General features: G+C 40.5%; 1 protein-coding gene across 1 annotated transcript; it reads right to left on the minus strand.

Moving 5' to 3' along the window:
- Nucleotides 1-2,401: 2,401 nt before the first annotated feature.
- Dnaaf10 (dynein axonemal assembly factor 10) lies at nt 2,402-23,129 on the minus strand. Its single transcript, XM_034509075.2, has 8 exons — nt 22,856-23,129; nt 17,445-17,545; nt 15,574-15,704; nt 13,503-13,604; nt 10,686-10,801; nt 9,727-9,861; nt 8,017-8,114; nt 2,402-3,744 (listed from the first exon to the last, which is right to left on the minus strand). Exons 1-8 carry the CDS (start codon nt 23,036-23,038, stop codon nt 3,537-3,539), a joined length of 1,074 nt encoding a protein of 357 aa, XP_034364966.1. The 5' UTR covers nt 23,039-23,129; the 3' UTR covers nt 2,402-3,536.
- Nucleotides 23,130-23,134: the final 5 nt, after the last annotated feature.

The raw sequence follows: 23,134 nt of genomic DNA on the forward strand, positions 1-23,134 counted from the left end.
TGAGCTTGTTAAAGCAGCAGTGGGCCTTTGAAGATTATACCTGGCCAGTTGTTCCAGTTCCATTGGTTCCTGGACTGCTTCCATGGGAACAGCCTCTTTCCACATGTTCCAGCTGCCATCCTTGAGGTTTTTAGGAAGGGTGGTCATGATCACCTCAAATAATAGTGTGGCCAAAGCCAGTGAATTATGAATTTGGCCATAAAGAAACACATAGCTTCCACACATTTCTCTTGGATATTCACCTTGGAATATCTTGTCATCATAGTCTTGGCCTGTACTTCAGGTCTGCCTGAGGTCCCAAGCTGACAGCAAGTATGAGCCTCTAAGTTATATGCACACCTTATTAGAAGCACCAGCCTTGGGTAGAGCTGCTACTGCAGAGAACGTAGATGAGTTTCCCTGGTGGCCTGCCCCCATCAAAGACACCTAAACAAAGTGAATGATGGTTATTATTATAGAGTACCAAGTTATGCAATGGTATGTGATACACTGGACAATGGATGTAATTATGTCTGCCAGGTAGCTGTCATAATTGTCATCCTTAGATCTGTATTCCCAAGTCTATAGATGAAGTGACAATTTATTAAAAGAAATCCCTGAAATAAGTGAAACAGTGGAGGAAGGGCATCATTAATTGTCTTAGTCACCGGTCTACAGCTGTGAAGAGATGGCATAACCATGGCAAGTCGTAAAGGAAAGCATTTAATCGGGAGCTTGCTCAGTTTCAGAGGCTTAGTCCATTGCCATCATGGCAGGGAGCACGGAGACATGCATCCTGCTGGAAAAGTAGTTGAGAGTTCCATCCTGATTCACAAGCAACAGGTAGACTAAGAGACAGAGAGGGAGAAAGAGGCTGGGCCTAGGATGTGCTTTTGAAAACTTCAAAGCCCAACCTTCCTCTAACAGGGCACACCTATTCCAACAAAGCCACGCCTACTTTTTTCAAACAGCTGTTCGCGACTCAAATATAGAAGCCTATGGGGGTTGTTGTCATTCAAGCCACCACACTAACACAATCTATTTGTTTTTAATTTTCAGTAGTGTGTGTGTGTGTGTGTGTGAGAGAGAGAGAGTGAGGGTATGTCATGTGTGTGTACGCTTGCAAAGGCCTCCCTGCAGCTAGAGTTACAGGATGTATATGATGGGAATCCAAATTGGTCCTCTGGAGGAACTACATGGATTCTCCAGCCCCATCACCAACATGCTATTTAGAGAAAACAATACTGTAAGCATTGGATACTAATGACTCCGAGTTTAAAAGAAATTTAGAAAACACTAAGAAATATTTTTAAAAGAAATAAGCAAAAATTTTAAAATGAGTTAAAGGGTCAGACTATGGATATTAAGAAATAGGAAGCCAAAGTCAGGTGTGGTGGCATACATCTTTAATCCTAGCACTAAAGAGACAGAGGCAAACAGGTTTCTGCCAGTTAAGGTCAGCCAGATGTATAGGGCAAGTTCTAGAATAGTCAGGGGCTAGAGAGAAAGAAATCTGAGGAAGCCGAGTATAGCAGCACACACCTGCGGTAGAGAAAAGGTGACAGAGTTCAAGACCAGTCTGGGTTCAAAACATAAACAAAATAAAAAGAAATATGAGGAAAATAATAACTATACTAAGTTATTTTTCTGCATTTTCCTTAAAATGGTCTAAAAATAAAATATACAAATTATAATAAAATTAATATCCAAGTATTACAGTGTGTGCTGAGCATGTATGAAGCCTTGGAAACAGTGCCTGGTACTGAAATAAAATCGTACAAACCAAATACCAACTGCTAAGAAGGCATGGCAGCTGTGTCACTGGTGGCAGTTTTTCCTCTATGGTACAAGATAATTCTGCAAGTGATGACATCTTAGATTTAATGAAATAAATTAATTGTTCTATATCATCAATAACAAATACTCTAAGCCAGATTTTCATATATTCTCTATTTTATTTTTTTTTAGAACACTGGGGGAAAATTTCAAGCAGCCTTTTTAAAGGTCTGTTTTATTTTTCTTGTGATATTATACCTACAACCTCGTTCCTTTTAAAATGTGCTTTGTATTCCTGTGTGTGCATGCGGTGCCTATGCCAGTAGTTAGGGTTGAGTGTCTGTCTCATTCTACTTTATTCACTGAGACGAGAGTCCTCAGAACTCAGCAAGCACTTAACTCCCCACAGCTCTGTTCTATAAAAGCATTTTGGGAATAAAGACTTCATTGGATTTGTAAATTATGAATATTCTAGGTGTCTTTGTACTTTTGAATGAAGCTGGGAGACACAAGGTTTAATGTAAGTGTGATTAATCCAGTCAGGAGGCTCAGCTTATGATGTGGGCCAGAGTCAAGAGCAGTGAACTAAGGTGTACTTAACAAGGAGGAGAGAGAAAAACAAAGCAAAAGAATCAAACCTTCCACATATTTTAAAAACCTGTTTATTTTAAAAATACATTTTAAAGGTTTGACAAAAAGGTTTAAAAAAAAATCATTCCAGTCTTCAATCATCACTTACCACAGTCAAAAGACAACCAAGGCTTATATGTGAGTAAAAGAGAGATGGTTAGAAGTCACAGTATTTTACCAGTTACACTGCTAAAAACAGTTCTCCAGGCTGGCCAATTGAACCGTGTTCTTTCTGGTACTTTACAGACCAAGTGAAGTGATTCTTAGTGGAAGCACAAATGTACAGAGAAAGCATAGAGCCTTGCAGATAAAGAACAAACTTAAAATACAGTTAAATAACTACTGACTTTGTCTTTTTAAAAAAAATTTTACAAAATTTAAATACAATTTTTTTAAAATTTATAAGAATGAGCCGGGCGGTGGTGGCGCACGCCTTTAATCCCAGCACTTGGGAGGCAGAGGCAGGTGGATTTCTGAGTTCTAGGCCAGCCTGGTCTACAGAGTGAGTTCTAGGACAGCCAGGGCTACACAGAGAAACCCTGTCTCGAAAAACAAAAAAAAAAAAAAAAAAAAAAAAAAAAAAAAGAAATCTAAGAATGTACATGTGTCTGTGAGTACCACTGCCCAATACAGCCAGAAAATGGCATAAGATGCCCTGCAACTGAAGTTATAGGGGTTGTAAGCCACCTGATATGGATACTGGGGACCAAATTTGGGTCCTCAGCAAGAACATCCAGCACTCTCCTCAGTGAGCCATCTCTTCAGTGCCAGTGACCAACTGTATTTAAAGGCAGGGTCTCTATATGCTGCCCAGGCTGGTCTTGATCTTATGGGCTATACTGATCCACCTGTATCAACCTGTTAAGTAGCTGGCATCACAAGTAAATACCACAGCTCCTGGCTCTAATTTTTTTGAGTAGAAACATGGGAACAAGGAACAAAGCTGGTCCTGGTGTGTGGTACCTTCACATGCTAGCAGCATGCTGGTCAGGCCACCAAAAACCCAAAGAAGCTAGAGGCTGGCTGGCTTTGTGCCTGTGGCTGTCATTCATCACTCAAATCCAACCATCTTCAATGTGGCCAGAGGATGCAGAACACAACTCAAATTCTGTGAGTAACCCTCTGGACAATTTCAAGTTCAAAGCCTTGGGTTAAATGGTCTGGAGCTTTGTAACTATCAGCACTCGCACCATCTGATCAAAGGAACTACAGATGCAGAGCCCCCTTTTGTCAGGACTCCAGTCCAAACTCGAGATGGGTTGAGTAGACACAGTCACGTTCTGCAGAAGGCTGATGGAGCCTGCGACTCCCATCTCTAAGCCCTCTGAATCTTTCTTTGACCGACGAGTAGGGTATTCACTAAAAAACAAGAGAGAGTGTAAGAGGGAAAGCCTGGCATTCACTGACTTTTTATTTCTCAGCTGATTACTGAAGCAGCACTTAGGACTTTCCAATATTGACCTTACATGAGTAAAGACAGAATTTCACCCTCAGCCCTAGTCCAACAGACCTCAGGCAATGGTGACTTTTCCTGCAAACTTCTACACAGCACCTCTGTTCAGCATCTGCCTGTGCTTCTTCTTCTTCTTCTTTTTTTTTTTCCTTTTTTAAAAATATGAATGCTATAGGTTGGTCTGATTTGGGGCTCTCCATAATCTTTTGTTGTAATTCTTTCCTAAATTTGGATGGCTAGACACCATGGGTAATGAGTGTACAACAGAAAAGGCTGTAAGTAACATTTACAAAACGTCATTTAACATATACACAAGAGAACTGGTACCATTCTCCAACCCAGAGTCCACCATTCAGACCTGGCCTGAGGACCTTCTTTGTACTATCACTGTGGGAGTGTCACTGGGGAGACATTTTAAAAACTACTGCTTTCACCAAAGAGAAAGCAATGCTAAGAACATCTGATTTTTTTTTTCAGCTAAAAGTATAAAAATTTCAGCCAATAAGAGGGAAAGTTCAGCAACTAAATAATACCTGATATAGATCTGAAAGATAAGAAAAAAGAAACAATCTTCTCTCAGACATGGTTTAAGGCTCTAAGGAATACCTCTTCACAAGGCCCTTTAGAACCCACTGCTCATCAATTATGACATTTTGTGAATGCAAAAACCCTGAAACCAACCAACCAACAAAACATAAGCCAGACCCAGAGGCTAAGAGGCACAAAGCAATCAGACACAGTAGAAATGGAGGAGAAACCAGAGGTAGAAAACACATTCTCTTCCTTTTAGAGCCAACAAACCATTTTACTTAAAAGAAATAAAATGTCTGTCTGTCTGTCTGTCTGTCTGTCTGTCTGTCTCTGTGTCTCTCTGTCTGTCTCTTCCCCTCCCCGTGGTGGTACACATCTGATACTTTACTCACATCTGTTAGCGAAGTTACTAGTTACTTAGTATTAAAACATAAAGGCCATGTATGTTTGTGCACATCTTTAATCCCAGCACTCAGGAAGTAGAGGCTCCACCTCTACCCTGAGGCCAGTCTTGTTTGTAAAGCTGCTGCTGGCCAGTCAAGGCTAGATAGTGAGACCTCATCTCAAAAAAAAAAAAAAAAAAAAAAAAAAAACACAGAACAATAACAACAAAACATAAGTGATTGCTTCTACCTATGCAAGAGTTTTTGTTTGTGTGTTTTTAAGGTCTGAGAACTCATCAGCATCCTCTCTCGAAAGGGGAGGCATCCTGTGAATGCTGACACCCGGACTGTACTCTCAGGGCAGAGCCATAAGCACAATTGAAGCTCAAGTGCGTTTTATTTCAGCCACTCCTCTTTGCTGGCACAGGAAGCTTCCCAGCAAAGCTCCAAAGCAGCATTTACAAAGTCCACAAGTCACCTGCTGTGATAATGCTTGATGCTCACCCTAAGGTGACCTCCAGGAGTGGAGCTGACCCCTCCCTGGATAAAGCCCATATGTGGAAAATTGGTACTTGCTTCCTTTAGCAGTCTCAAGAATTGGGGAATCTACTTTTGGTTGTGAGCCTAGCCTTTAATGGCTGAACCATCTCTCCAGCCCATGGCCAGAAGCTGGAAAGAACACAGATGTCCTTCAACAGAGGAATGGATACAGAAAATGTGGTACATTTACACAATGGAGTACTACTCAGCTATTAAAAACAATGAATTCATGAAATCCTTAGGCAAATGGATAGAACTAGAAAATATCATCCTTAGTGAAGTAACATAGTCACAAAAGAATACACATGGTAAGTACTCACTGATAAGTGGATATTAAGAAAAAAGCTCGGAATACCCATGACACAACTTACAGACCATATGAAGGTCAAGAAAAAGGAAAACCAAAGTGTGGATGCTTCAGTCTTAATTAGAAAGGGGAACAAAATAATCATGGGAATTAGAGGGTGGGACATGGGAGGAAGAAAGGAGGGGGAGAGGAAAAGGGGGGGGGCAGGATCAGATGTGTGAGGAGTTGGGGGAGGTGTAGAGAGGACCAGGAAATTGAACAGAGGTGTGTAGCAATGGGGATGGGGAAACTAGGGGTAGAGAGTCCCAGATGCCGGGAAAGCAGGAGGCTCCCAGGACCTAGTGGGGATTGCATTAGCTGAAATCCTCAACAAAGGGAAGAGAGAACCTGTAGAAGCCATATCCAGAGGTTAGGAATGGCCCTAGGCTGAGGGATGGGGACACCCACCCTTCTCAAAATTTTAACCCAGAATTGCTCCCGTCTAAAGAAAATACAGGAATAAAGAGTGGAGCAGAGACTGAAGGAAAAAGGCCATCCAGAGACTGCCCCACCTGAGGATTCATCCCATATGCAGCCACCAAACTCAGACACTATTGTGGATGCCAAAAAGTGCTTGCTGACAGGACCCTGATATGGCTGTCTCCTGAGAGGCTCTGCCAGAGCCTGACAAATACAGATGTGGATGCTTGCAGCTAACCATAGGACTGAGCACGGGGTCCCCAGTGGAGGAGTTAGGAAAAGGACTAAAAGAGCTGATGGGGTTTTCAACCCATAGGAAGAACAACAATATCAGCCAACCAGACCCCCTAGAGCTCCCAGGGACTAAACTACCAACCAAAGAGTACACATGGAAGGACCCATGGCTCCAGCTGCAGCTGCATATGTAGCAGAGGATAGCCTTGTTGGGCATCAAAGGCATGTCCTGTGAAGGCTCAATGCCCCAGCAGAGGTGGGGCAGGAGTAAGTGGGTAAGCGGGGGGGGGGGGGGGGGGGGGGGGGGCGCATCCTCATGGAGGCGGGAGTGGGGGGAGGTGGGATGGAGGGTTTTCAGAGGGGAAACAGAGAAAGGGGATAACATTTGGAATGTAAATAAATAAAATAACCAATAAAAAATTAAAAAAAGAATTAAAGAATCAAAGAACAGGCACAGCTTAGCCAAGGAGCCCGTAAAACTGCAGTGAGACTGGGTCAGAACCATGAAAGAATAAAGGGCAAAGGTTGCAGGATCAAATGATCTATGTACCCAACCGCCTCCTAGAACACCTAAAACATTTCTACTGCTCCTGCTGACAGCACAATTTACAATGAGACAAGGCTGGATGGAGTGTATTAAAATGTTGTTTCAATCAAAGGCAATCACAAGTTTGTCAGTCAACAGCTCCAGCTCTCTAACAAGAACTATGTGACTGCAGCCCTGGTTCAGCTTTTAAAAGGAGCTCAGGTAAGGGTTTGTAAACTTATAACCCCAAGCCATACTGTAAATGCTGTTGTTTGGTTTTGTATACAAGTAACCAACTTTAATTTTAACATATCCTTCAATTGTAAGCTTGTCATTTTTTGAATAATGCTTAAAGTTTTATGGTTGTTGTTGTGGTGGTGGTTGCTAATAAAGTTTTCAAACATTCAATTTGTTTAAAACCTGCTGAACTGAACCTAGCAGCACTTCAGTGTCCCCAGGAAACATGGACCACGGCACATGGTTACAGCTTCCACAGTAACTCATCCTGCCTAGGTGTACAGGAAGGAGTCAGGGGTGGTGAGGCTTCATCTGGAGGCCAACCAGAAGCCTCAGGCTACTTTAGTTCTACCACAATGAACTTAGCAAACTCATTACCCAGACCTCAGCATTCTGACCCTCTCCCCAACTCCAGAGGCAATGTTCTAACGACTAGAACATAGTATTAAACTAAAGTCTTAGATCAAATCAAAAAACAGCTAGGAAAAGCTATCCCCCTTCTTCCCCTCTATCCCTTGATCCCTCCTATTTTTATTTATTGTTTATTTTTTGAGACAGGGTCATATCCTGCAGCCTAGGCTCACCTGGAACTTATTATGCAGTCCATGCTAGCTTCAAATAAACGCAATCCTCTTGGCCCTATTTTCTCTGTGCTGGTATTAATGGTGTGAACATGCCCATCTAGAATTTCAAATTTATGCGGGGCGGGATGGGGTGGAAAATCCCAAATGTTTCTAACTAGTTCTCATATAGTGAGACCTAACTATGACAAATACATTATTGACAGATAAGGGCAAATTTTCATTAAATATAAAATCAGTAAAAAGAATATTTTGAAAACTAGTTATATAACACCCAGAAAGTAAACATCCCAGCAAAATGAATTAATCAAATATTAAAGAAAAAAAGAAAAATTCATCAACTCCTACTTTACACCCACAAATAACTTAAAAAGACTTACTACTTCCAGAGGTGAAGACTCCCAGTGCCTCCCGTTGTCAGAAAGAGCTCCCTGTTTTGAGGCAGGTGCCGGACTTGCCATACGGTGGATTTATGGGCCTAGTCAGACAATACGTAATGGTTAAATACTACATGGAAGCCGTGAAGAGTAGACTCTAAACAAAGAACTGTAACCGCCTTTTCTTCAGCTGTTACTAAAGCACATTTTATTGCTGCTTTAATTTTAGCACGCAGTTTTGCTGAGGAGTATAGTCTGGGTTGGCAGGAGGGCCTGTTGGAGCCTTTCTGACAGACTCAAAATGTTTTATCAAATTAGCAGGTACTACGGCCTACCTTTGTAAGTGTCTTGCACTCTTTCCTTGTGTGTTCTCACTGTAGCATGCTATGGGAGTCTTTCTTCTCATTCTGTTTGCTATTCTTCAGGCTCCTTACACATGTCTGGGCATCCCTTTTCTAGACTCAGAAAACTGCCTATGATTTCAGTGAAAATGTGCTTTTGGTATAGTTTTACTTTCTTCTACTCCCATAATCCTTAATTCCATGACTGGGTTTTTTTCACGGTGTCGAAGAGTGCCCTTATATTATATATGTGAACCTTAGACTTAAAAGACCCTAAAGACTCTATCAGAAAATTACTAAACTTAATAAATACTTCCAGCAAAGTATCAGGATATAAAATCAACACACAAAATCCAGCGTCTTTTTAATTTCTAATAACGGTTTTGCTAAAAAAAAAAAAAAAAAAAAAAAAAACAAAACAAAACAAAAAAAAAACCCAAAAACCAAAACCCCCAACTGAGTGGTGGTGGTGCATACCTTTAATCCCAGCACCTGGGAGTTAGAGAAAGGCTGATCTCTGAGTTTGGGGCCAGCCTAGTTTACAGAGTTCCAGGATAGCTCGAATGAAATTCCCCACCATGAAGGGTAGCAAGAATTGAAAGAAATCCCATAGCATCAGCAGCAGGGAAGGGAAGGGAAAGGAAGGGATGTAACCTGTATATTTGAATCGTATGGACACTAACCCGTAGCTGCTCTCTTTTTCATGTTTGGGAAAGAGGGTCACACTCCTTGCCTGTCTCTTGTAAGACAGGATATTTCAACATGAATTTTTTTATAGCTACTTTATTCAAGTTATCTTCTCTTTTTTGTGAGTTATTTTGTTTGTTTGTTTTTCTTTCCTTACCTATTTTTCTAATCATACAAACCAAAAATCTTCCCCACTAAAGCTATCTTGAGTAGAGGCCAAAGTATAAGCAAACAGAACATTCTTTCATCTATCACTTTCCAATCCACTGTTTTAAAAGAAGTTCACTTACTACAGTAAATGTTAATATAAAATAAAATGGGATAAAATGATACAGTGAAAATGTTATTTCTGGAAAGTACGTTGTTAGTTATTAACAGAAATAATATTTATTTATTAGAAAACACCAGGCTAGAATTTTAGAATTTCCTGATCAAATTCTTGGCATCAGCAAGGTTTTTTGTTTGGTTTTGTTTTTGTTTTTTAACAATAAAATAAGATTCCAGGCTAACCAAGATAGTTATAATAGTCAGGAATTATAAAGCTGGCAACTCTTGGAAAAGTAATATACACAAAAACACTTAGGATCCCACACGAGGAAGACAGAGGAAGCCTGGAGACACATTCTATGTACTATCTAAAACAAACATAACCCCTCTCCATAGAAAGAGAGTCCTTCATGTTTACCTTTTCTGTAACAGAAGCAAAGCCTTTGGTAGGATGCTGTGTTCTCATGTCGAAGACATGGAACTTCCCTTCCAGAGATGTAGCTACTAACTTATTCATACTTATGTCCTTTCTGTCAAACTCCAAGCTGCATACCTAAAAGCAGAGAGCATCTGTTATTGATAGGCTGTAATTCTCTTTACTTTTAAATAATGTGTATGGGTTTATGGGTTTTATGTGCTTTCATATATGAACATCAGGTGTGCACTTGATGCGCAGGGGACCAGACGAGGGAGTCATATTCCCTAGAACTGGAGTTATGCTAGGAATCAAACCCCTGGTCCTCTGAAAGAGCATTCAATGCTCTTAACCACTGAGCTGTCTCTCCAGCCTTTGTTGGCTCTTTTAAGTTATAGGAATGGGAGAAGAGCATGGAGAACTGCTTGAATAATCATTAAACCTTTTGAACTAATTTGATCAACAAAACCATCTTGGGTTACCATGCTCAGTAGAAGGTCATGACCCAATGCTTTCATAATTTAGCACTGCCTTCAGAAATCAGGAAGGAACAAACCTCAGAACCAAAAGTCCAAAGATATTTGGTAAAAGTTTTCCTATTCCAGCAGGAAAAGGCCTTATTTACTCAATGCGATATCATCTGTGTGGTCCTCGGATGGACTGGAGGCTCCACGAACTCCGTACAAACCACATCTGAATACATGCTTACTTTCTTATACTGTGGTTGTAAGTTTAGCCTTTAATGGCTGAGCTCTCCCTCTAGCCTATGAGTTTACTATTTTAAAAAAGGATGCATGGTCACCATTAGATTCAAGATGCTTTGGCCCTAAATGGTTAACTTTTGGTAGAAGACTGGAAGCCGTGGGTTTAGAAGGAACCTGAGACCTCTGTTGTGTGTGGTGGTGGAGAGCAGCACAAACATGCTCAACGAAGTTGGGAGAGGGGACACAAATGCACATTACCCCATTTTTAATGTTTGTCTCCCACCGCAGTGACATGTTTCTGAGATCAAACAGCTTGATGTCCCCATTGTCATAGCCAGCACAGACAACACGTTCTTCTTGATTATAAGCATTGCCTGAAAATCAAGATACATTTCAGGTCTTCATAAACCCAAGGTAAAGCCTGCTAGGAAAAATAATCTAATTTTTAAAAATTATACTGGGGATAACCCCAGCCATCAGTCCTACCAGGAGATGAGGAGTACCAACTTTTTTCTTTTTTTTTTTTAATGCTTACTAGAAACTGTATGACAAAAGTCTACTTGAAATTATTTAATGGATTCTAAACAGAAAGGAAATGTTCTCTCAGGCTCAGATATGGCTTAGGACTTCTTTGGCAAGTACGAAACTCTATAATCCAGAATAACACCTGCAAAGACAGACCATCTACAATTCACATTTAATAGGACCTGAGAAGAGAAATATGCTGTGATATTAGCTGCTAGTCTGACTGCTAATGCTATAGGTTGAATAAATAGACTGATTGTTTCAATAATAATTAATATAGAAATTAGGGAAATAGGAGTCCCTTATGAAAGGAAATGGGCTAGCAAGTTTTTAAATTTATGTCGAAACCCTAGAATTACAGCTCCGGCTCACAATGGAATTCCTATGCTTAAATTTATAGATGATTGGGTGGTAGGGATAAAAATGTGTGGTAGAAGTCTTAGTAAGTTTGTAGATCCAACAAATATAATTAAGGACACAATTATTAAAGCTCAGGTTTGTTCTTTTGGTCTGTGGATTAGCATTATTTGTTTAATAATAAGTTTAATTAGTCAATGTTGGAATGAATGGAGACAGTTGCTAATTATGCGTTCTGAGGATGGAAATAGAATTGATGGAAATATAATAATAGTTACATTATTCCTTGGCAGTGACAATATATGAATGCAAATACGTTTTAAAATTATTTTGCAGAATATTTTTCTGGTTATTCCACCTTTGTAAGGAGTTGGAATGCATTTTTAGTGGTGCAGATTTTTAGTGGTGTACCTGAAGTTTAGAATGTGATGTTAATTTCAGCATGCTTAGCTCCAGGATGGTTTTCCTGCATAGCTCTTACTGAATGAGAAATGTGAGGGAAGAAGGTGGTCCTATTAGTGTGTGACATTACCTGGGATACCTGACTCCAATGTCTTCATTCTCAACTGCCTCCAACTTCCTCCTCACCAACTCCAGGCTTGCATTTCTACTGTGAGCTCTTGATGGTACCAGTATCTTGCCCTTCTAGGTCTCAAGTTGACCTCAGCTTAACAATGCCCCACTGCTTGTGGAACTTTTCAGTGAACAACATCTTTCCCTCCATGATCAGTCTCATGATCATCTTGGGCAGAATTCTTTACTTTGTTCTCCATTTGATGTAGACAAAATTATAAATACTATTTATTCTGTATCTGTGTTATGAATCATTTTCATTGCCTGGAACCCTGCCTAAAACTTCTCAACTCATCACAATTAGGCCTTCCTTCCCCACCCCCACTACTGAGCACCAATAACATCCTGACAGCACAGACTGTCCAAGGCAGACCACTACCTCCAGGCCCCACAAACAACCGTGGCTAGAGTCATCTCTGTGGCCAGTTGCTCCACCATCTCCCTCGAGGGCACTCTGGAGTTATTCCCTATGTTGCAAAGTTTTCCCAATTTCAGAGACAGAAATCCTCAGAATCCTTGTTCTGAGATCAAATCAATCTTCCTCTGTGTCTCTCTGTATGACAGATGCCTCTTGCCATGTTTTATTGCTTATGTTTTATACTGTAAGTAAAGCAGATGTCAGCCTTTCTTCACTAAACCATGCTTCAGGACTCCATGAGGACCCAGGTTCACAGCTGCATGTTCACAGTATAGTAACTTAAAAAAAAAAAAAAAAATCCCAAGCCGGGCACGGAGGTGCACATCTGCAGTTCCAGTGCCTCAGAAGGCTGAGGCAGCAGTATTACTTGAACCTAGGAGTTTGAGGCCAGCCTGAGCACATAGCAAGATCTCATTTCAAAACAATAAAACAAACAAACAAATCACAAAAGCCAGGTGTGGTGCACATGCCATAATCCTAGCACTTGAATGGCAGAGGCAGGAAGATCTCGGCCAGTTTGAGGCCAGCCTTATCAAAGAGAAAACACAGGCTTAAAACTAAGTAGGGAGTTGCATCCAGCGGTACATTCCTGTAATTGTAGCTACTTGGGGAGGTGTGGCTAGCCTGGGCTTTGGTCTGCATCGTTTATAGTCAAAGATAAGCAGTAACACTGACAAGATCAGTATGCATTGTAAGTATATTAATACAGGGTCGCAATTATCAGATTTGTAAGAAATAATTATGTAATGGTACAACCACTTTCTAGAGAATAAACACTATGTAAAATGCAATGTGAGATTTTTGTTACATTTGCATTTGATGCTTCACTTAGGCCTATTAATGACATTTGTTACTAAACTAGGTCAATATTATTAATTAAACAAAAAACTATTATAATAATAGTAAATATTTTCAACACTCAGTAATCTATGCTCATTCTAAGAGCTTTAGTGACATCACTTCATTGGCTCCTCAACACTATTAAGCAAATTCTATTAGCAACACTGTACATACAGTAACTTCCCCAAGCCACACAATAAATAGCACAGTGAAGATGCAAACCCTAGCCTGAGACTGACATTAAGACTATGATACCTGCCCGCACAAATCTCAGAACAGTCTACAGAACAGGCTATCAGAGACTACCTGTAATTTCCTGAACCATGATGAATCTGAAATGCAGTAACTTGTTGGTAACTTACCAAATGCCACTGTCCAACAGTCTCTCTTGTTTTCTCCTTGTGCAGGTTCCATATTCGCTACAGGATCCCCTTTTTGCCTTGGGTCCCACACCTTTACAGTTCCTGTCATGCATAAAAGGGAGCTGGCAAAATTCATAGCGACTGATCCCACTGCCTGTTTCCATTCTCTTTACACAGTTATGTGTACACTCGACAATAAGTGTTATAACAGCTGAAAACTATTCATGTTTTTCTGACTTCAAAGTGGTTAAGTTGTACTTGATACCAGACATAACTCCATGTTAGTATTACAAATGATTCCTAAATTAATAGGTACACAGAGAAAACCCGAAAAGCATTCCTAGACTATCTGTAAGTTATGGTTGACATGTCAAAGACAAGTGCACAACTCAAAATATGCCTTATTGTCTGGGTTAGCGCAATACATACAAACACATTTAGAATAGCGGGGGTATCAATTTAACTTTGTTTTTCTTACGACATATATAATCCTTGGTTCTTTTCTTATACAGAAGAATGAGTGTTGTCACTACATTTTTATATGGGATTTTAAAACGTCATTTCAACTGCTAGGGAGGCAGCTCATGGCAGAATGATCAGCATGCATGAGATCCTGTTTCACTTGTTGACACAGAAGAAACAACCCCACCTGTTTTAAATATAATTAAGCTTAATTTTCCTGCATAAGTTAATGAGGAGGGAATATTAATAAAATTAGCTTAAATTAAGTTTCAACCCTCTTATATCAACTCATATTGTAGGATTACTAACTAGTGTGTAGTTAGTAAGCTAGTTAGTAACTAGTGTCACAGCCTACAATCAACATGACTGCATGTAATGAGATGGCTAAAAGGCCTACATCTGAGCAAGAACAGGGAAGGGAAAAATTATCCCTGAAAGATACCAGGGATAGAGCTGGTCATCAGAAAGGCTATAATCCTATGTGCAGGGGATTCCTACAAATCTGATAGAGATTACCACCTCAGCTACGGGTTTATACAAGTCATTAAGATCTTAGTAAGTTTTCTACACTTGAATTCGCAAAGAACATAAAGACAATTCAATACCCAGGCATTGACACTAGTGTAAGTGGAAATAGAGGACAGTCTCTAATCTACAAACTTCCAGGAGGAAAAAACAATGCCAGCCTCTTGTAGTCCCTCATCCACTATGGCTGGCCAGGGAAATGGGTACTATGGGTTAGTTAGAAATACATTTTATAAATCAAAAAATATTTCCCAAGGAGTTACATACATAACTACAATCAATTCTTTAACACTTCAAACCACTGTCCTAAGAATACCCAGAAAACACTGAATGGCTATTATAGAAGCATAGTTAATTATGCTGTTATAGCCACATGATAGAATGGTACAGCCCGTGAAAAAGAGTTATGGGAGCAGATGCATGAGCATCTGACGGACTATAAAGTACAATGGATAAGCACAATGGCAGGGGCAGCATAATGAACTGCTCGCCATCTTGTGTCCCATGTGGCTCCCATAAAAAGTAATTCTAATACACCTCTGCTCTCCAGTAAGAAAATGACATCTCATTTTTCTTTTACAGTAACCTTTTGAAAGCAACTAATGCATTCCATGGAGACAATAAAACCACAATGGGCCCATGTAGTCATTCAGGCCGGGTCTGTTGGTCATTGAGGCCAGTGCTGGGGAGCTCATGGATACACCCCAGAACATGTCTTTAGGTACCTGTCAACCTGACATTCTGCTAAGTAGTAACTCTGCTTTTTAGAAAGAGGATGAGAAGCTGCCACACATATCACATCACTGGCTGCTTCAGAAACCTGTGAAGACTTGTAAGCACTTCAAAGTTAGCTCATTGTTAGTTGTTGAAGTCCACACTAAAATATTCAGTGCTGGGTCTCTGCCTGAAAATACACCGAAGCCTGAAATGAATGAGAAATGCACAATACAACTTGTCTGTTACAATGCAGATGCACAAGTGGTACACGCAGAGTCAAGACAACAAGAGGATTCCGTGTGCAGAGCGCATGGTGGCGCACAGAGGGTCCCAGTAAACGTTTGTTCAGTACTTAAAACTGACTCACCATCTCGGCTGCCCGTCACAATTTCAGGGGCTCCTTCCCCAATTCCAAGTCCACCTATACCATCTATGGTATTTATGATTTCTTTGTGGCCCTTTACAGAATACACTGGCGTCTCAGGAGCTTCCAAATTCCTAAGCAAAAAACATAACTACTTAGCACATAGCCTTAAAATCAATTAAACTTAAAATGGATGGAAGACTTAGGTTACTAAGACAGAGACTCTGAAAATGCTAGAGGAAAACACAAGTAAGACCCTGGGTGATAGAAGCACAGTGAGGAATCTCTGAAACAGACTTCACACCACAGGAAATGGACCCATCAAGACAGGAGTGGGTAAGGTTATACACAATGAGATGTTAGTCAGCCATGATGAAAGATGAATTCATGGTATTTGTAAGAAAGCGGACGGAAGTGGGAGTTGTTAGGTTAAGCCAGTAAGCCCAAAAATAAAATAAAAATGGAAAATAAATTTAAAATTATACACGTGTATGTTTGTATATAGGTCATAAAACCTGAAAGATTGGCCAGGGAGGTAAATGCACTTGCTACCAAGCATGACAGCCTGCACTGACTGTCAGATCATACAAAGTGTGAAGTGAAAACAGAGTCTCAGAAGTCGTCTTCTGCTCTCCACTTGTTCATGTCCATGTGCACCCACAGAAGCAGATACAGACACACACAGAGGGACATGCACGCTGAATACAATGTGAAAATAATTTAAACAACAACAAAACAAAACTTAAAAGGGAATCAGAAGGGAGGGAGTGGACACTGGAATAAACACAGTAAGAATGTATCTGGTCTGAGTGTTGGGGAATGCTTTTAACCTCAGCATTCAGGAGGAAGGGCAGAGAGATCTGTGAGTTACAGGCCAGCTTCATCTACATTGTAAGCTCCAGGGCATCCAGGGCTATAAAGAGAGATATTGTCTCAAAACAAACCAACAAACCAACCAAACAACCAAACAACCAAACAAACAAGAGAACCAGCAATCAGGGAGCAGACATACAAGGGCAAACAGTCGGAGAGGGAAATGAGTAAGACCAAAGTGTATTAATACATACATATGCATATATATGTGTGTGTGTGTGTATAAATACACACATACATCTGAAATAATGAACATCCACTACTCTTTAAACGCTAAAAATAGATTTTCCTAAAAAGTTATTAAAGAGAAATTTGAATTCATTTAACTTTAAATATTAAAAAATAATTCTAAGTAAGATTTATATAAAGGCAGCAGACAATTCTGTGATTTTGTTCATTCAAAGCTGGCCTTTATTGAGTTGTTCAATAGACATTTTCTTAAAAGTCATATCTAGATCTTAAAGTATTAAATACTAACCAAAACTTAAACTGGGAGTTCTGCATGGAAAAAATTAGTATCAGTGTATTGCGCTATAAAGCCAATCCTCTTGCTAAAATGGCATTAATTAATTACTAGTCCCAAATAGCCTTGGGCAGGTTTCAAGTTCTAAACCAAAAAGCTTAGCATCTTTTAAAATCTTTGTCCTTTAACTTTTGAGGTCATAATGTAATTGTATCATTCCCCTCCCTCTCCAACCCTCCCACAGATGGCGCCTTAATCTTTCACATTCGGCCTGTTTGTTCACTGCTATTACATGCATATACATACACATACATATAATGTTATACATACACATTCTTAAACGTAATATAAAGTTTAGGATTTTAAGTGGACTTTGAATGTGACAGAGATATAACACAGTCCTCATGGCTTCAGTTACTTTTGGAAGGAATTAAAATATTTGAAGTAAGTATTTTAAAATCAGAATTCTCTTTTAGAAGACTAATAAGCCTATCAGAGTAAGTACGTATCGCCTTGGAGAACTGTTTAATAACCTTACCATATATGAAGATTTCCATCAAAATCTCCGGTAGCCAAGAATCTCTGCTGCAAAGATGCGGCACCAAATGTTCCACATTTAATAGGCTTAGCCTTTTCAATCTGGATAGAGAGGAGAGAGGATACTTTACTCATGTAAACAGCTATTTATAATCACAACGTTGACAGCTTTGCTGTGGAGGGTTATAAATACATTATACATAAAAGCAGTTAAAACATTTTCTATAAAAATTTTACTCTTTCTTTAGTCAATTTTGTATAATTTAAAAAGCATAACACTGTCAAAAGAAAGGTTTTTATTTTGAGACAGGGTCTTACTATATAGCCTTGGTTGTCCTTAAACTCTGAGCTCCTAGGTCACTGTCTAAGTGTGGGTAGAGTTTATGTATTTTTATTTCATGTGTATGGGTGTTTTGCCTTCATTTAGGTGCATGCAGTACCCACATAAGCTAGAAGAGGGCATTGGAGCCTCTGGAACTACTGGTTGTCATGTGTGTGGCAGGAATAAAACCCAGGCTTTCTGGAGAGCAGCCAGTGACCTCAGAGCTATCTCTCCAGTTTCTGAGACAAGGGTTCTCACTTTGTTGCCCAAATCAGACATGATTCAAACTGATCTAAAACCCAGAGATCATAGGATTACAAGAGAGGGAAGGAGAGAGATGGGGTGAGGGCAGAAGAGAGAGAGAAAATGGTGTCATTGAAGTTTCCAAATGCTGCCATCTGGAACCCCATGTGGTGGCTCACTTCTGCAGACCCAGAACTCCAGATATGGAAGCAGGTTAGTTGTGAGTTCCAGGTCAGGTAAGGCTACACAATGAATTGTAGGCCACACTAAGCTACACAGAGATCTTTAACCTTCCCTTTCACAATCCCAAAAGCTCTCCCATCTCTGTTGATGTGCAGGTACGGTACATAATGTGTTAACCTCTCAGCAGAAATGCAAATACAATGAGACATTATTTTCTGAAGGCTACAGGAACAAAGATGTCCATGAGTCTCTTGGAGTCTTGAATCTGGTAGGTGTTCAATGCTCTCTGAATGAGGGCATAAGAAAGCCCCCATTAGCCCTTCAGCACTAAATATTGAAATAGCGAAACCAGCACCACAACACTCTCCCTGTCTTCTGGATTGTATGCGCTGTGTGTCTAAGATGGTGTTTGGTGCCAATTTGCTAAAGATCATGGGAATTGTTTACATATACTGAGCATATGATAACAGGTAGCATCATTCCACATGTTTTTCCAGAAATGAGCATCATTTTTCTTAACATGTACATTGCTGCAAACTGTTAGGTTCCTCTCCCTCACCTCCCATTTCCCCCTCCCCCGCCCCCCCGTGTGTGTGTGTGTGTGTGTGTGTGTGTGTGTGTGTGTGTGTGTGTAGAGGCATGCACATCCATGCAGAAGTCAAAAGAGGACTTTAGGTCTCCTAATCTATCACTCTTTCCTTTATTCCTCTGAGACAGGGTTCTCCGTTAAGCTAGTTGACAGCAAACCCCAGGAACCTTCTTGTCTGTCCTCAAGCACATGAGTTAGAGGTGAGCAGTTTTTATATGGCAGCCACAAAGTACAACTCAGTCCTCACACTTACACAACAAGCAGTCCCTTGACCACGCCCGCAGTCCCATGGATACCATTTTCAAAATGAGAAGTGATGTCTCTTACATATATCCCAATTGTTAGGCAGATTTCCAGCTCTTTCTACTAAGGGAAGCTGCTTCCAAGACAGTAGGAGAGTCCAAGAAACATTTTATTACACAGTCCTATTCTGCAAGCCTGAGTCAATAGAAACATTAAAAAAAAAAAAAAAAAAAAAAAATCCTAAACCTGAGAAAGTGGGGGCAGAAATCAGTGCAGGAATGAATTAAAGCTAATTTCAGATTTCCCTTTTGGTTTTAACCCTCATTCATATTTTTTTGCAAGATATAGAGTATCTTTTGCAAAATATAGAGTATCATGTTTCCCTCAGGGTTTCTGTTTTATATCAAAGAAGCAGAAACTTAGATATTACTACTTTACTGTTCAACAATCAAACTCAAAACATATTTGGTAAAACCAATTTAAAATGTTAGATTGTGTCACCCGCCTGCAGCCTGACTCCACTTAACTCAGAAAGGCTGGCTCAGTTGTTCATGGACTTCTGAAAGCAGCCATGTTTCCTCTGCTCTCAGACATTCACAGAAACTAGTAACTGAGAAGACACTACAAAAAAAAAAAAAAATCTTGATTTGTACAGCATACAAAAGAACTCTCTTTTTTCTGTGGAAAGAGTAGAATCCAGTGGTTACTTTGGTAGAAAACTAATTGGTTAAAAGTAAAGTAACTACTTGGTTAAAATTATTTCACATAAAGTTAGCATATGAAATTGATAAATATTGAGTATGGTCATCATGATGGTTTACTTGACCTAGTTTTTTATATTCTTTGCCAGGAGTGTATGTCAGCATGACTAAAGAAGCCATGATCAATAATTGCCATGAGGGCTATTTTTGTTCTGTCTGTGGGCGGGTCTACTGCAGCTCGTCAGTGTTTCCTCCTCCACATCCTGGCACTACTTAATTAACATTAGACGGGTTAGTTAGGCAAATGCTAACAAGCAGTGCCTTCCCTGGCACAAGAGCTAGAACACCATACTAGCTTACCACCAATTTTCAACCAAAATTTCATTTTTCAGGGCTCTCTTTATCACATGGCACCTTTAAATTCATTAGGGAAAAAAAGAGTTGTCTTATATGTCGAATTTTCAGACAAGGATGATGAAATGACACTTGGCTAGACACTGGTCATGTGGCCCAACAAACTGTACAACTAGGAAAGGATGCCCTGCCTTCCATCCATCCATCCTTCCTGCTTTTCTTTTTAATTTTTATGTTTATCGGCAGCTTGCCTGCAAAGAGCATCAAAGCCCCTAGAACTGCAGTAACAGACAGTTGTGAGAGCTGCTGTCTAGGTGCTGGGAATCAAACCTGGGTCACTGGGAAGAGAAGCTGGTGTGCTTAACCAGGGAGCCATCTCTCCAGCTCCCTACCCTCCATTTTCATTTGTTTGTTTATTTGTTTTTTGAGATAAGATCTCACTATGTAGCTTTGGCTATTATGGACCTCACTGTGTAAACCAAGCTGATATCAACCTCACAGAGACCGTCCCGCCTCTGCTGCCTGAGTGCTGGTATTAAAAGTGCATATCAAACTGCCCAGCCTTCTGCCCTCTGTTTCTATCTATTTCTTTAGCAATAAGATAAAGCACAACACGGGGAATAGCTGACCTACTCCTTTTATATGTCATCTTAGGTGCATAGGCTTTGGAGCAAGTCTTGATGTAATTCATCAAACGAGTATGGTACCTAATATTTAGGTAAGTCCTCCACCTGGCCCAATAGTTCTCAACTCTGGTACTCACTAAAATCAACTAGCAGAAGGTCACATTTCCAGGGAGCAAGGCACTGGTATTTTAAACCCTATACACAATCATCATTAGCAACCAAACACAAACTTTGATGCAGTGAGAACCACCGACTATGTATTTAACCCGCATGCTTTTCTACTGAAACCCAAAAAATACAACACTAAGTTCTGGAAGGTGCTTTGTTTCTAATACTTTGCTTAATTTTTAGAAGTAATTGTCCACTGGGTGGTGGTGGCGCATGCCTTTAATCCCAGCACTTGGGAGGCAGAGGCAGGCGGATTTCTGAGTTCAAGGCCAGCCTGGTCTACAGAGTGAGTTCCAGGACAGCCAGGGCTACACAGAGAAACCCTGTCTGAAAAAAAAAAAAAAAAAAAAAAAGCTCAGGGAACGACTGTCCTCCACATACCTTGCCATGCAAGTTCATGTGTCCTCTACCTGCCCTAACCTCTTTATCAACCCTCAACACCTCGACGTGACTGCTATTTGTTTCAGTCAACCCAAATAGAAAGATTTTAAAAGCTGTAACTATAAAACTGTTACTTAGCCACACCTCAGCACTGTGGCACATGACCTGAATCCCAGCCCACTGGGACACTGGTTTGAGGATTATCGGTTTGAGGCCAGCTGAGTAACAGAAAACACTCATCTCAGGAACAAAGGAAGGAAGGAAAGAAAGAAGGAAGGGAGGGAGGGAAGAACAAAGGAAGGAAGGAAGGAAGGAAGGAAGGAAGGAAGGAAGGAAGGAAGGAAATGTCAATTATCATCATTCTGTAATTGGCTCACTGGTAGCCTATAATTACAAAACCTGTAATACGGTCTTGCATTATCCTCCTAAAAGTCCTTCAGTGGTGTCCTGTTTTCCTTGAAGGAAAAAGGACAAATCTGTTAAACGTCTTAACAGATCTTGAAGTGGTCCCTACTTACCCCCTTTGTATGTATGTATGTATGTATGTATGTATGTATGTATATGTTTTGTTTGCTTGTTTGTTTTGGGGGGGGGGGGTTGTGATTGTTGCAGACAGCATTTCAAACTGAAATTCTCCTGCTTCTACCTCCTGAACGCTGTGATTAAAGGTGTGCAATGCCACTTCCAGCTCATGTTTGTTTTTTTTTTTAAAGATAATAAACTATCTTCTACCACCATCACTGAGCTTTTCTCACATGCTGCTTCTCTTAAGAAACTTCATACTCGACTCTGAATTTGCCTTAGTTTCTACTCATTCTACATCTGTTTTTACTTTCATAAACCTGTTTTTACTTTCATAAAGTTTTTCATTAATAAAAAAACTCATCTTCATTTACATGTATGCATCCTTGGTCTGTTTGACTGTCTCCCCCCAACAGAAAACAAACTCCATGAGATCGTTGGCATTGCAATCCCCATGCCTGGGACTATCAGGCATTGAACTGACACTTCATGAAAGGAAGGGGTATTTACTAGTCTTCACCAACTTCGTTGTAGGTCTCCCGGTAGTGCCTCCTTTGGTTTAGCTTGTATGAAACGTGGGTTTATTGCACATACTTACTAGTTGACTACAACAACTGCAAACAGCCTAAAATGTCCTTGAACGTTGCCATGAAATGTTAAATTCACTTCCCAGAAACCTTGCAATGGACTGCACCGAGGATGGCGAAAGGAAGAGGCTGGCAGTGAACCAAAGTACTAGTTTCCCCGGGGAGATTTTGGGACATCAAAATTTTAAGTTTGAAGTATTTCTTTTCTTTTCTTTTCTTTTTTTTTTTTTTTTTTTGGTTTGAGACAGGGTTTCTCTGTGTAGTCCTGGCTGTCCTGGGACTTACTTTGTAGACCAAGCTGGCCTTGAACTCAGAAATCCGCCTGCCTCTGCCTCCCAAGTGCTGGGATTAAAGGCGTGCGCCACCACCTCCCGGCTTTGAAGTATTTCTCAATCTGTAATCTCCTTTTTTGTTTCTGCGGGAGCAAAGCTGTGTCAAAGAGGAATGCAGACCCTAGAACACGCAAACCCAAACAGTCCAGGCCTGCACCCACCTCCCGCAGCAGCTTGAGGTCCCCGCGTTGAATCTCGTACACCTGGATAACGCCGGTGCCCCGGGCGAAGTTGCCCATCGTCACGAATTTGGCACTGCAGGGCACCCATTTGCAGTCGAACACTGTGTAGTTGAGGCCCTTTTGAATATGAACAATAATCTGAGGCTTCTCGAAGGTGGACATAGTGCAGATACAACCAAACGCTAACCTGGCAACCAGACTGCAAACATATCTGGGTCAGTTTCTCCCTCCCTAGCCGCACTCTACCCGGACGCCTTA

This window comes from Arvicanthis niloticus, chromosome 7, assembly GCF_011762505.2.
Source record: "Arvicanthis niloticus isolate mArvNil1 chromosome 7, mArvNil1.pat.X, whole genome shotgun sequence".
NCBI lineage: Eukaryota > Metazoa > Chordata > Mammalia > Rodentia > Muridae > Arvicanthis > Arvicanthis niloticus.

Coding starts and splice junctions, on each gene's coding strand:
- Dnaaf10 (XM_034509075.2), bottom strand. CDS start 23,038: ATGTCCACCTTCGAGAAGCCTCAGATTATTGTTCATATTCAAAAGGGC. Junction 10,802..13,502: donor CTGTTGGACAGTGGCATTTG/GTAAGTTACCAA, acceptor CTTGATTTTCAG/GCAATGCTTATAATCAAGAA. Junction 3,745..8,016: donor AGTCTTCACCTCTGGAAGTA/GTAAGTCTTTTT, acceptor CTTGTTTTTTAG/TGAATACCCTACTCGTCGGT.